Source organism: Rhincodon typus, chromosome 13 (assembly GCF_021869965.1).
Source record: "Rhincodon typus isolate 14 chromosome 13, sRhiTyp1.1, whole genome shotgun sequence".
Classification (NCBI taxonomy): Eukaryota; Metazoa; Chordata; class Chondrichthyes; order Orectolobiformes; family Rhincodontidae; genus Rhincodon; species Rhincodon typus.
Genome location: NC_063344.1, coordinates 64,531,184 through 64,543,397, shown reverse-complemented (window position 1 = coordinate 64,543,397; position 12,214 = coordinate 64,531,184). Strand labels below are relative to the sequence as shown.

The window sequence follows — 12,214 nt, the reverse complement described above, 5'->3', positions numbered from 1 at the left end:
ACTCCTCCCCCGCCTCGCTGTTCCAGACTCGACTCCTCCCCCGCCTCACTGTTCCAGACTCGACTCCTCCCCGCCTCACTGTTCCAGACTCGACTCCTCCCCCGCCTCACTGTTCCAGACTCGACTCCTCCCCTTCACTGTTCCAGACTCGTCTCCTCCCACTCACTGATCCAGACTCCTCGCCATAAGAGCCCTGACCTCATATTCTGTAATCATCAACCAAATTGGAAGTGATCCTGGCTCCATTTCCACATAGCCCCAGCCTCAGCTGCTCTTCATCCATCTTTCACTGTCACTCTTGGCTCAGCCTGTTACCACCATCAAAGAACCTGGAGATCACTTCGGAAAATGGCTTTGGAGCATGGATCAACCATGATCAAATTAAATGACAGAACGACTCCAGGAGATTGGGAGAGAAACTAAATGAATATTTCACGTCAACATTTTTTGTAGAGAAAGAAATGGAGTCTAGAGAATGTGGAGAAATAAACTTTGATGTTTTAAAAACAGTTCACTTTTCAGTAGAGGAAGGTCAGGAGGTCTGATCTAATGTATCCCAGAACATTGAGGGAAGTAAGGGAGGAAATTATGAGAGCCCTTGCAGAAATATTTACGTTGTGTATAACTATGAGTGAAGTGCTTGATGACTGGAGGGTGGCTGATGTTGTACCTTTGTTTAAGAAAGGTTGTAAGGAGAAACCAGGGAACTATAGACCTGAGTCTGACTTCACTAGTGGGTAAATTGTTGGAGGTGATATTTGGAAGATAGGATTTACCGACATTTACAGAGGCAAATATTGATTAAGGATAGTGAGCATGGTTTTGTGCAAAGAAGACCGTGTCTCTCAAACTTAATTTTTTTGAGGAAGTTACCGAAAACATTGATGATGGCAGAGCAGTAGACGTTGTTTATTTAGATTTTGGTAAAGCCTTTGACAAGATTCCACATGATAGACTAATTAGTAAAGTTAGATCACATAGGATTCAGGGTGAGCTTACCAATTGGATACATAATTGGCTTAACAGTAGAAGACAGAGTGTTGGTGGAGAGTTGCTATTTGTACTGGAGGCCCATGACCAGCGGTGTTCCATGGAGTCGGTTCTGGGTCCTCTTTTGTCGTTTATATAAACGATTTGGATGAGAATGTCGAAGGCATGGTTAGTAAGTTTGCGGACGACACTAAAATTGGTGGCATAGCAGACAATGAAGAAGTTTTTCTAAGATTACAAAGGGATCTTGATCAAATGAGTCAATGGCCTGAAAAATGGCAAATGGAGTTCAATCAAGATAAATGCGAAGTGTTGCATTTTGGTAGAACAAACAAGGGTTAGGGCTTATACAATTAATGGTAGGGCCTTGAGTAGTGTTGTAGAACAGAGGGACCTAGGGGTTCGTTGAAGTTTATGTCACATATAGACAGGGTGGTTTAAAAAGGCATTTGGCATACTTGCTTTCATGGCTGAGCCCTTTGTGCATAGGAGTTGGGATGTTGTGTGAGGTTGTACAGGACATTGGCGAGGCCTCTTCTGGAATACTGTGTCCTGTTCTGGTCACCCAGATCGAAGGATATTATCAAGCTGAAGAGGATTCAGAAGAGATTTACCAGGATGTTGCTGGGTATGGAAGGTTTGACTAGTAAAGAAAGGCTGGATAGGCTCGGACTTTCTTCACTGGAGCGTAGGAGGTTGAGAGATGATCCGATAGAAGTTTATAAAATAATAAGAGGTACAGATAGAGTTAATGGTAGTTGTCTTTTCCCTAGGATGGGGAATTTCAAGACCGGGGGCATATTTATAAGGCAAGAGGAGAGAGATTTAGAAAAGATATGAGAGCAATTTTTTTCACAGAGGGTGGTTCACATGTAGAATGAACTTCCTGAGGAAATGGTGGATGTTTAAAAGACATTTAGATAGATACATGAATAGGAAAAGTTTAGAGCAACATGGACCAGGAGCAAGCAGGTGGGACTAGTTTAGTTTGGGATTATATTTGGCATGCATTCGTAGAATCCCTACAGTGTGCAAACAGGGCATTTGGCCCAACAAGCTCACATTGACTCTCTGAAGAGCATCCCATCCAGACTCACCCCTCTACCCTATCCCTGTAACCCTGCATTACTTGTGGCTAATCCAGTTAACTGGTTGGACCAAAGGGTCCGTTTCTGTGCTGTAAGACTTATGACTCTATAACTGATTGAGGGCCTTGAATGATCCATGCCAGCCTCCATGTTGAGCTCTATGACCATTACTCTTTTCACTGAAGAACATGGTTTACCCAACCAATTCTGGTTCCTGTTTTCTATTTCAGATTATGAATATTTCCACAGACCAGAATCTTTACAATATTGTCCTGCACAAGGAGGTCCTGTATTGTTTTCAAGCTCAACTTTTCATTTCAGAATACAACAAGTTCAGTAACCATAGTGACCCAGTATGCGAGTCAGCCAATGATGGTGAGTTCATTTTCATTGACCGAGACATAGCCATAACAGCTTCCAATATTTTCTCTTGCTGTATCAAAATTATTTCTGGGCAAAGTAAATGAGACCTGGGGTTTATGCTGTGATCTAGAACTTTCTGCACAAGTGTGTTATGTGGCCCTCTATTGAGTGCCTTTTGAAAGTCCATGGGCAGCACATCAATGGCCTTTTCCTCAGTAGCCCTCTGTGTTACTTCATCAAAAATCATGCCAGCAAGTTAATTAGACACAATTTTCCCTTAACAAATCTGTGATGACTCTGTGAATCAATCCATATTTCAACAAGTGACTATTAATTTTATGCTCAGTAATCGTTTTTGGAAGTTTCCCCACCACTGAAGTTATTCCACAATGGTGTTTACTATCTTCAAGGCACAAGTCAGGAGTGTGATGGAATACTCCTCCTTTACATTGATGAGTGCAACTCCAACAACACTCAAGAAGCTCAATGGCATTTAGGACCAATCAGCCCCCTCTTCCTCTCTTACTAAGGAAACATTAGGTACCATCTACACAGTGCACAGCAGCAACTCGTTAATGCTACTTTGGCAAGAACTTCCAAATCCAATTCTATTGTGAGAAGATCAAGGGCAGCAGATAGTTGGGAACACCACCACCACCCACAAATTTTCCTCCAAGCCACACACTATCATCCTGCCTTGGAACTATATTGCTGTCCTTCACTGCTGCTGGGCCAAAATGCTGGAGCTTATTCCCTAACAGCACAACGGGTATACCTACTCTCTGAGCACTGCAATAGTTCCGGAAGGACGCTCACCATCATCTTCCCCAAGGCAATTAGGGATGGACAATAAATGCTAGCCTAACCACTGATACTCACATCCTGTGAATGAATTCAAGAAAAGACAAATCCCTGTTTTTGGCTGATTTTTCAATTGAGTTTAGAACTCAGTATGCATAGAATTAGCTAGCCTGTCATTGACCAAGAATGAAATCTGTAAACTTACAAGTCAGGATGACTATGGGACAACCCAGCCTCTTGAGTTTGTTTGTTTAGACATTGGCTAATCTATGCCTCAGTTCCATTCATCCCCTTCATTACCCTTGATACCAAGCTTAAGGCCTTACTAATCTATGTTGATCTGATCTTGACTCTATAGTTCCAGTTACCACATCCAAGGAGATCCTTATAACAGTGACTACGGTGTTACTTCTTGGAGTCTTCATTCTGATAGTCTCCCTGTTTCTCACATGGAAGATCTTCTGTCAAACCCAATCTGCATGGCTTCCCAAAATTTCAACTCCCTACATTCCAGTAAGTGCCTATCACATGCATGTCCTTGTATATAGCTCCCATGTCCTGTGCTTTATAAATGCTCAATAAATTTCTCTGCTAACGATACCTTGGTTTGAGATTTGCTACTTGATGGGCTCATAGGATAGGGGTCGAACGTAATATAATGTCCCAAAGCAGTTGACGGGTTATGCACTTGTACAGAAACAATGATACTGAGGTAAAGAAGGAAACAATAAGGCAAGTGGACTAAACATTGGTCAGAGATGATGGATTTTAAGGAACATGTTGAAGGTAGAGATAGAGCTGGAAAAGTGGAAGGGTTGGAAGAGGAAATTCCAGAGCTTCAAGTCCAGATTGGCAACTTTGCCCGCAGCAATGATGGAGCAAAGAAAGTCAATGACGAACAGTAAGGCATAGTTGGAGAAAGACAAAAACCTTGGACTGTCAGACAGGAGAAGTTTTACAGAAATGATGTTGGCGACAACATGGTTATGGACGAATTTGGAAACAAGGATGAAAACTTTAAATACCCAGCTATAAAACTGTCCCACCATGAATAAAGGCACTACAAACAACCAAGTCCTAGAAGCACTAAGTTAGACAGGAAGCAAGATGGAAGCACAATTAGGACAATACAAATTTCATGTGCAAGTTAGTTCCACTTTGGTATCATGTCCTTAACATTTGTGAGTGGGTACATTTTTAACAGAAGTGGGATAGATTCTTCTAAACAAGATCATTTTGATGTGGATAACATACAGAAAGAGGTAGAACTGTCAGGCCAACACCTGAAACCCTGTATTATTAACCTCTGAGATACATGATAGAGGTAAAGTGTAGTGCATAAAATAGATCTGGGCTCACAATATGCCAGTTTTCCAATGTTACACTGGGCCACAGGCAAGTACGAACTTCTCAGTAATTTAACTGTGTGAAATTTCAGGCCCTTAGTGGTTGGCATTGTGCGTCCCCCTTGCATTCAACAACTTAGTTACATTTTCCTGTATCCAGTAGAATGTGAGGAAAACCATTTCATCCACTGCTGCCTTTCCAGGACAAAATATTTTATTGGAGTTAAACCTTGCCTCACGTCCACTGCACACACTCTACAGCCGATACTTGCCAATCTGCAACAAGCACAACTTTCCTTGCTGGGTGTTTCTGAAACAAAAGGCGTCTCAATGTAGACAGATTGTCAGCCTAACTAAACAGATCCCTTCCTGGAGGGCCATTGGATACAGCCTAGATAAGCTTCCGACTAATATCCCCAACCAGGAATTATATTTCTGTCAGCATAGCTCTCAGGGCATAGGACACTGGAAATCTTCATGTTGTGGAGGTGCCGGTGTTGGACTGGGGTGCATAAAGACAGAAGTCACATGACAACAGGTTACAGTCCAGCAGGTTTATTTGAAATTACAAGCTTTCAGAGCGCCGCTCTTTCATTGGGTGTACCCTGTGGGTATGGAGTCATTTAAGACAAGGAGAGGAAGTGTCAAGGGCATTGTAATGAAGTGCTCTCTTTGTTTTACATTTCTCTTACAGAACTTTGGTAGCCATCGAGTAGACATCATGAGTGAAGAAGACCACAGCCATGAGTATTGCCATGTTGTGCAGGTTCTACCTCAGTCAGAGCCATTACTCAGTCAATGTCAAGCACTGACACGGGAGGAGAATCCACACTGCAAACAGATACAGACTGTTGGGCAATCAACTTCATGATATCAGGGAATGTCTCCCAATCGCATTGTTCAATAGAGATTGAGTGTTGGAGAGGATATTGGAGACTGATTCTGACAGCACTGGCACCTTCTGAATTAGGAAGCAGCAGGATGAGTATTTAAAGAATTTAATATGAAATGACAAGTTCACAGCGACCTGCTGCTCATGGAGTTGGATTGAAATTCAGGCTGACGCAAATTCTCATTCTTGACTTTCAAGGATTTCAGTGGGCACAAAGTGCTGAAATGTTTGATGGCCTTTATTGACCCAACACCCATTCACTTCCCACAATCCAAAAAAGTTTGGGATTCTGCCCCTTACTTTGGCTGCATCTCTAAACTGAGTACTAGGTGATCCTTACTGAACAACTAATGCACTCATCTAGTCACAACATGGACAAAATGGAGGGTATTCTTCATCCCGTTGACTCCGCCAACATACCATGGGTAACTTTTAGGATTTTGAGATTGGAAGGCATAGATTGTGCTGTTATTTACAGATCAAGCGTGCTCCTCTGTATCTCTTTCAAACAGTACATCATTCTACACATCGTAGCCTAATTTTGCCACTGTTGCCAAGCTCATTAACCATAGTATAACAACTGAGCCTGATCTTTCTCTGTAGCAATTAGGAATTAATATCTATTGAACTACCCTGTCCCCTACACCCCCCAGATCCTGTCTAGACGTTCTGTACCAAATGTGGTCTCTAACCAATAATCAACACAGTCTTGGAGATCAAACCCATGATACATTAGTCTGAATGGCTTGGTATCAACTAATAGCATGTGATGCACTCAATCCCTGACTCATTGATGTACATGTCTACAATCTCTAATTGATTTTCAACTCCTCTCCAACCTGCTTGGTCATTCACTTAGGTTTTGGTTGATCTGCATTGTAACTCCAGCTACCTACCTTGGTTCCAAATCCATTCATAGCCTTGCCTAACAAAAATGTGTTCTTCCCAGTTTTTTGAAATTTGCAGTTGACCCCCAGTTGAGGAATGAATTCCATATTTGCCACACACTTTTTTGGTTCCATGTCCTTCCTGATATTAGTCCAGCTCTAATTTTAAGTCCCAAATTCTGGATTTTGTCTCCAGAGGGAATATCAATCCTCTTCAAATCCTTTAACCAATTAAATTGAACTGTGACTTTTGATATTGTAAGCAATGCAGACCTTGTCTGTGTAACTAATCCTCATATCTTAACAATTTTGGCCCCAGTTCTGATAGAAGGGGCAGCATACACATTCCGGTGTAATTGGGCTTTCAATATACCAACCTTATTCCATGAAATCGAAAGACCAGATTTGTAAATATATCCCAGTGTTACATGATTCATGAGTTGTTTAAAAGCCACACCATTCCAGAGCTCTTGCAGCCTTCTGTTTCATAGAAATTGTTACTTTTCCCACTTGGACACACGTTTGCTTTTGACCCAGCCTGACTGATGGAAAGTCTCCTCTATCTGGTGGTTGGAAAGCTCCAAGAGACCAGGCAGTTTCATGCCAGCTTTTAACGCAGTATGAAAGGCCACATGCAGGTAGAGTGAGAAACAAAAATGTACCAGAGAGCATATCAATTGATCTTCACCTGTCGTGTTGGGTGCACAAATGCAATCTCCTGTTCCTTCTCCCCAACCCTGTACCCATTGAGTAATGTGTCAGTCATTTTGTTTTGTTTGGTGATGTGAGCGGGACTGAAAATGCCATATTTATCATTCATTCCTAGTTGCTTTTTGGGCAGTAAGAGTCGAACATTTATTATAGAACTCAGGTTGCATGTAATATTACAAGATGCATGTTCCTTTCTTTGAAGCACCACAGTGAACCAATTGGGACTTTTTTTAAAAAATTCATTCGTGGAATGGAGGGTGTCACTGGCTAGGCCGGTATTTATTGCCCATCAAGCAGTTGAGAGTCCACCGCATTGCTTTGGGTTTGGAGTCACACATAGACCAGACCAGATAAGGATGGCAGTTTCCTTCCCTAAAGGACATTAGTGAGCCAACAATTTGCAATGGATTAATAGTCATCAGTGAACTCTTGATTCTAGAGTTTTATTGAATTCATATTTCACCATCTGCCATGGCAGGGTTTCAAACCCAGGTCCCCAGAACGTTTTCCCAGCCACCATCAGTTCTGAGGAAGGGTCACTGGACCTGAAACGTTAACTCTGTTTTTTCCTTCAGAGATGCTGCCAGACCTGTTGAGCTTTTTCAGCAACTTTGTTTTTGTTCCTGATTTACAGTATCCACAGTGCTTTTGCTTTCCCCAGAACATTATATAGGTCTCTGGATTAACAGTTGAGTGATTATAACACTAGGCTGTCGCCTCTCCTTGGTTTTTCATTGTCATTCTTCTTTTTATGAACTTATGACCTATCAGAGGGCAGTTGTGGCACAGTAGTTCCTTTGAGGCAGGAGGCCTCGATTCAAGTCCTACTTGCTCCAAAGGTATGTCAGAACACATCTGAACAGGTTGATTAGAAATATCTACAAACTATCAGAGATCAGCATTGCAACCTGCCAAGGCATGATTCCTATGTAAAACCTTGGGTTATTAGTTCTGTACCCAACCTTTAGACTAATACAACTTGCTTTGGTTTCTTAAGTAAACAGTAGCAGTAACATTTATGTCAGTGTATTCAATGAGAGTTTATGGGGGATAGAGGTACATTGTTAATACAGAGCGGAGATCCCTCTTCCTCTGCCCTTGACATGACTTGGGGTCAATGATAGTGACACTGAGGGTTCTGAATGAACAATTTTCCTGTCCCTTGACTCACAAAATTTTCAACATTCTTGAAAAAAATGATTTTTAATTTATAGATAAGAATAAAGAGCTTGCATTTATTTAGATATTTTTCATTTTCCTCAATATCTCACGATCAAGGACTATTTTTTTTTGAAGTAGATTCGCTGTGAGTGTGTAATACTGTCTTGTACCCTTTCAGATCTTTGATCTAGGTCGCACCTTTACGTTAGATTTGATCCAATGACCAAAGTCCATTAACTATTGGATGATGTTATGATGATCTAGGGTAGGTGCTGACCAGCTCTCTGTTAGTATCCAAATCAAATACAGTTCCAAAGTCCTCTTGTGGCTTTTCTCTTTGGGTGGGAACCTGGACAGTGGATGTTCACAGGCAAAGAACCCGTTACCTACCTCATTATGTCAGGAACCCCTTCCTCTCTACATTATCACTACCTCAAGGTTTATGCAGTGAACACAATATTATTATTATTTATTTATTATTATGATGCTCTCCCTGTCCGACAGCCAGGGTAAAAGAAACAAAGTGAGGGTGTGAGGTCTTGTCTTACTTAATTCCGAACCTTGGTTCATTAACTCAGAGATTCTGCAGTTAGATGTTATAACCAGAAATCTCTTAATATTGGCTCATTGTACGGAATATTAATTCTGATTTTTGCTCTTTTTATTGGACTACTATCACAATATAAGGTGAATTAAAGTTGGAAAAATAAACCTGCAGATCACTCTGAAGTTTCCAATAAAAGCAGTTTTCATTTATCTAAAACATGTTCCTGCATATATTGTTGTAATGTATAAAACAAAAATATGTAGGTTATGCATTTGGCAGAAAGAAACAGGGAGAATACTGGTGCAATTTTCTGAAGAACAATCGTATTTGATACAAATGATTGACACTGTCTCTCTGTCTCTGTCTGTACAGATGCTGTCAGACCCCCTGAGTAGATTCAGCATTTTCTTAGAATTAGAATTAGAGTTATTGTCACATTTATTGTCACATGAGTATAGTGAGAAGTTTGTAAGTTGCCACTTACAGTGCCATCAACAGTGCACCATTGTAGATACAGAGTACTTAGGTACAATCCTTAGTTACAGAATACAGGAATGAAGAAAAAAAAAAGTTACATTACAGCTATACACAGTATAACCATAGGTCAGAAAAACAAGAAGCAAAGTTAAAAAGACAAACATCACAGTCTCTCCCTAAGGTCTCTCTGCCAGCAGACCAGCACAGGGAGTCTCCACGAGGTCCGACCACTGGCTACCGCCACACTCCCACACTGGGCCGCTGCCCCACTCCGCTCCAGGCCACTGATAGCTGGCGTCCCTGCCCAGGCCGCTGGTCGTTGGCATCCCCACTCCAGGCTGCCAATCCCGCTTTGGAGGCTGGGAGTCGGAGGCTGGGGCTGGGTGTCCGAGGCCGAGAGACCGAAAGGACAGAAGAGGAGAAAAAAAACACAGGGGCAGAAAAGAGGGAGGTTTAAAAAAAAGAAAAAGAACAGGCAAAGCAGACAAGCTCTGGCTGGAACGATCTACTCTGCCACCATCTTGGAGTTTATCTTGGACTTTCAGTTTTATTACATTAATAAAAATTAATTAATAAGTATTAATGACACAGTTCTGAAGAGAGTCCAGGGACAGAGAGACCATTGGGTACAAGCACATATTGAGTGAATAGTTAGCAAACATCATGATCACACAAGGTGTGTCGGCACAGTGGTCCATTATCTGCGAATTTGTATAATTCTTTAAACATCCTTCTAATTTTTCTTTAATGTTCCATTTTAAAAATAACCAGCAAAGATTTAATCTTAAACATAATAAAAGTTAGTTTATATACACAACTGTTGCTGCAAGTTACGAAGTAAAAAATATTGCAGTTATTAGTTAAGGTCCAAATATGAAGATTAACAGTTGTTACAGATAAAAGATACATACAAAAATGCGAGTAAGATCAGCCTGTCATTGCTGCAGATCTATTATGTACTTGAAAATTCTCTGTCAAAGTGAAAGATTTTTGAACTTGAAGTCAGCATCAAGCTTCTGTAGTTGCATTGTTAGAGGTTCCTTCCACAGTTGGATTGGGAAGAATATCCTCTGATGGAGAGAATGCCATTAATTTCACTTTTACAGTACTGTGACCATTTATAACCTGGTTCAGTGCAGCAGTCTTTTAGCTGGGCAGCTTTTGTCCGCCTTCCTGTTGAGAACTCTTCCCCCTCTAGATGGTGTCTCTCAGGGCTCTTCTGCTAAAATAGTGCCGCATTACCCGTCCCAAACAGGTCAAAACTTAAGATCACTGCTGTGTTAACTTTGATCAATCATCATTCCGCAAAACAAAGTCAATTACTTTGGAATTTCCAGTCATATCCTTCCATCCTGTCTTTCTCAGAAAATTTAAATTCTCACATCTTTAGAAGGATCCATTGCGCTGTCGGGAGCTAATTGAGTTCTCAATGTCTCCCCTTATGATTATTACTAAGATAACACATCAACCTGCCTTCTCTTTCCGGCCATAGGGAATTGACAATACAGTCATGTGACTTCTGGGAGACATTTTGTAGAGTCCTATGCCCATTAAGACAGCTTAGCCTTCTTTACAAAATATGTAACATTATAACTACACAGTCATGATGCAAAGCCTTTGGGTCTTCATAAATTGAAGTACTAAGTACAAAAGCAGGGATGATTTACTGACCGTTTATAACACTTTGGTCAGGCCAATGATAAAATATTGTGTCTAGTTCTAGCTATTACATTAGGAAGGCTATCAAGGTGCTTGAGAAGGGGTAAAGGAGATATGTCAGAATTTATTTTGTTAATTCTTTCGTGTATTGTGAGCATTGCTGGGCAAATCAGCATTTGTTGCCAGACCTGCTACGTTTCTTGAGCAATTTCTGTTTTGGTTTCTGAGTTCCAGCATTTACAGTTCTTTGATTGTTTTGTGTCCTGCTCTCCTGTGCCCATCAGCTGATGGAAGCCTCATTGTTCACTAGCTCTACCATGATTATTTCAGTTCTCCACACTGGCTTCTCATCCTCCACTTAAATAACCAAATTCATTAAAATTTCCATTAATCATAGAGTCATAGCAATGTACAGCACGGAAACAGACCCTTTGATCCACTCATCCATGCCGACCAGAAATCCTAAATTAATCTAGTTCCATTTGCCAGAATTTGGCCCATATCCTTCTAAACCCTTCATATTCATATATCCAACCAGATGCCTTTTAAGTGTTGTAATTGTACCAGCCTCCACCACTTCCTCTGGCAGCACATTCCATACACACAACCCTCTGCATGAAAAAGGTGCTCCTTAGGTCTCTTTTAAATCTTTCTCCTCTCACCTTAAACCTGTGCCCCCTAGTTTTAGACTTCCCTACCCCGGAGAAGAGACCTTGACTATTCACCCCATCCATGCCCCTCATGATTTTATAAACCTCTACAAGGTCACTCCTCAGTCTCTGATGCTCCAGGGAAAATAGCCCCAGCCTATCCAGTTTCTCCCTATAGCTCAAACCCTCCAACCTTGGCAACATCCTTGGAAATCTTTTCTGAACTCTTTCAAATTTCACAACATCTTTCCTAAAGCAGGAAAACCAGAACTGAACACAGTATTCCAAAAGTGGCCTAACCAATGTCCTATACACCTGCAAAATGACCTCTCAACTCCTATACTCAATGCACTGGCACCTATTTCACACCAAGTCCCACTCACTCTTCACTTCTTTCCTTCATAAAATAAGTTGGTTTCTGGTTTCCCACATGACTCAAATTTAAATGATCATCCTGATATTTTAGTCTATCATGGCTTAAATCTTATCTCCCTCTGATGATCCATCCTTCCCAGTGCCTCACAACTCTGTAATTCTCTATCTCTGGCTTTGCATGCTGCATCACCTTAAACACACCAGTGATGGTTGGAGTTTTGGGTTACTTGGTCCTACCTTCTGGAATTCTCTCCACGAACCTTCCTG

At 41.3% G+C, this 12,214-nt stretch overlaps 1 protein-coding gene across 1 annotated transcript in view; it reads left to right on the top strand.

The window, feature by feature from the left end:
• crfb16 (cytokine receptor family member B16) overlaps positions 1-8,343 on the top strand; it is a 76,303-nt gene extending 67,960 nt beyond the window's left edge. Inside the window, exons 5-7 of the mRNA XM_048604454.1 lie at positions 2,309-2,453; positions 3,601-3,755; positions 5,283-8,343. Coding sequence (XP_048460411.1) covers positions 2,309-2,453; positions 3,601-3,755; positions 5,283-5,459 — 477 coding nt within the window. The 3' untranslated portion in view covers positions 5,460-8,343. The remainder of the gene's footprint in view (positions 1-2,308; positions 2,454-3,600; positions 3,756-5,282) is intronic.
• Positions 8,344-12,214: the final 3,871 nt, after the last annotated feature.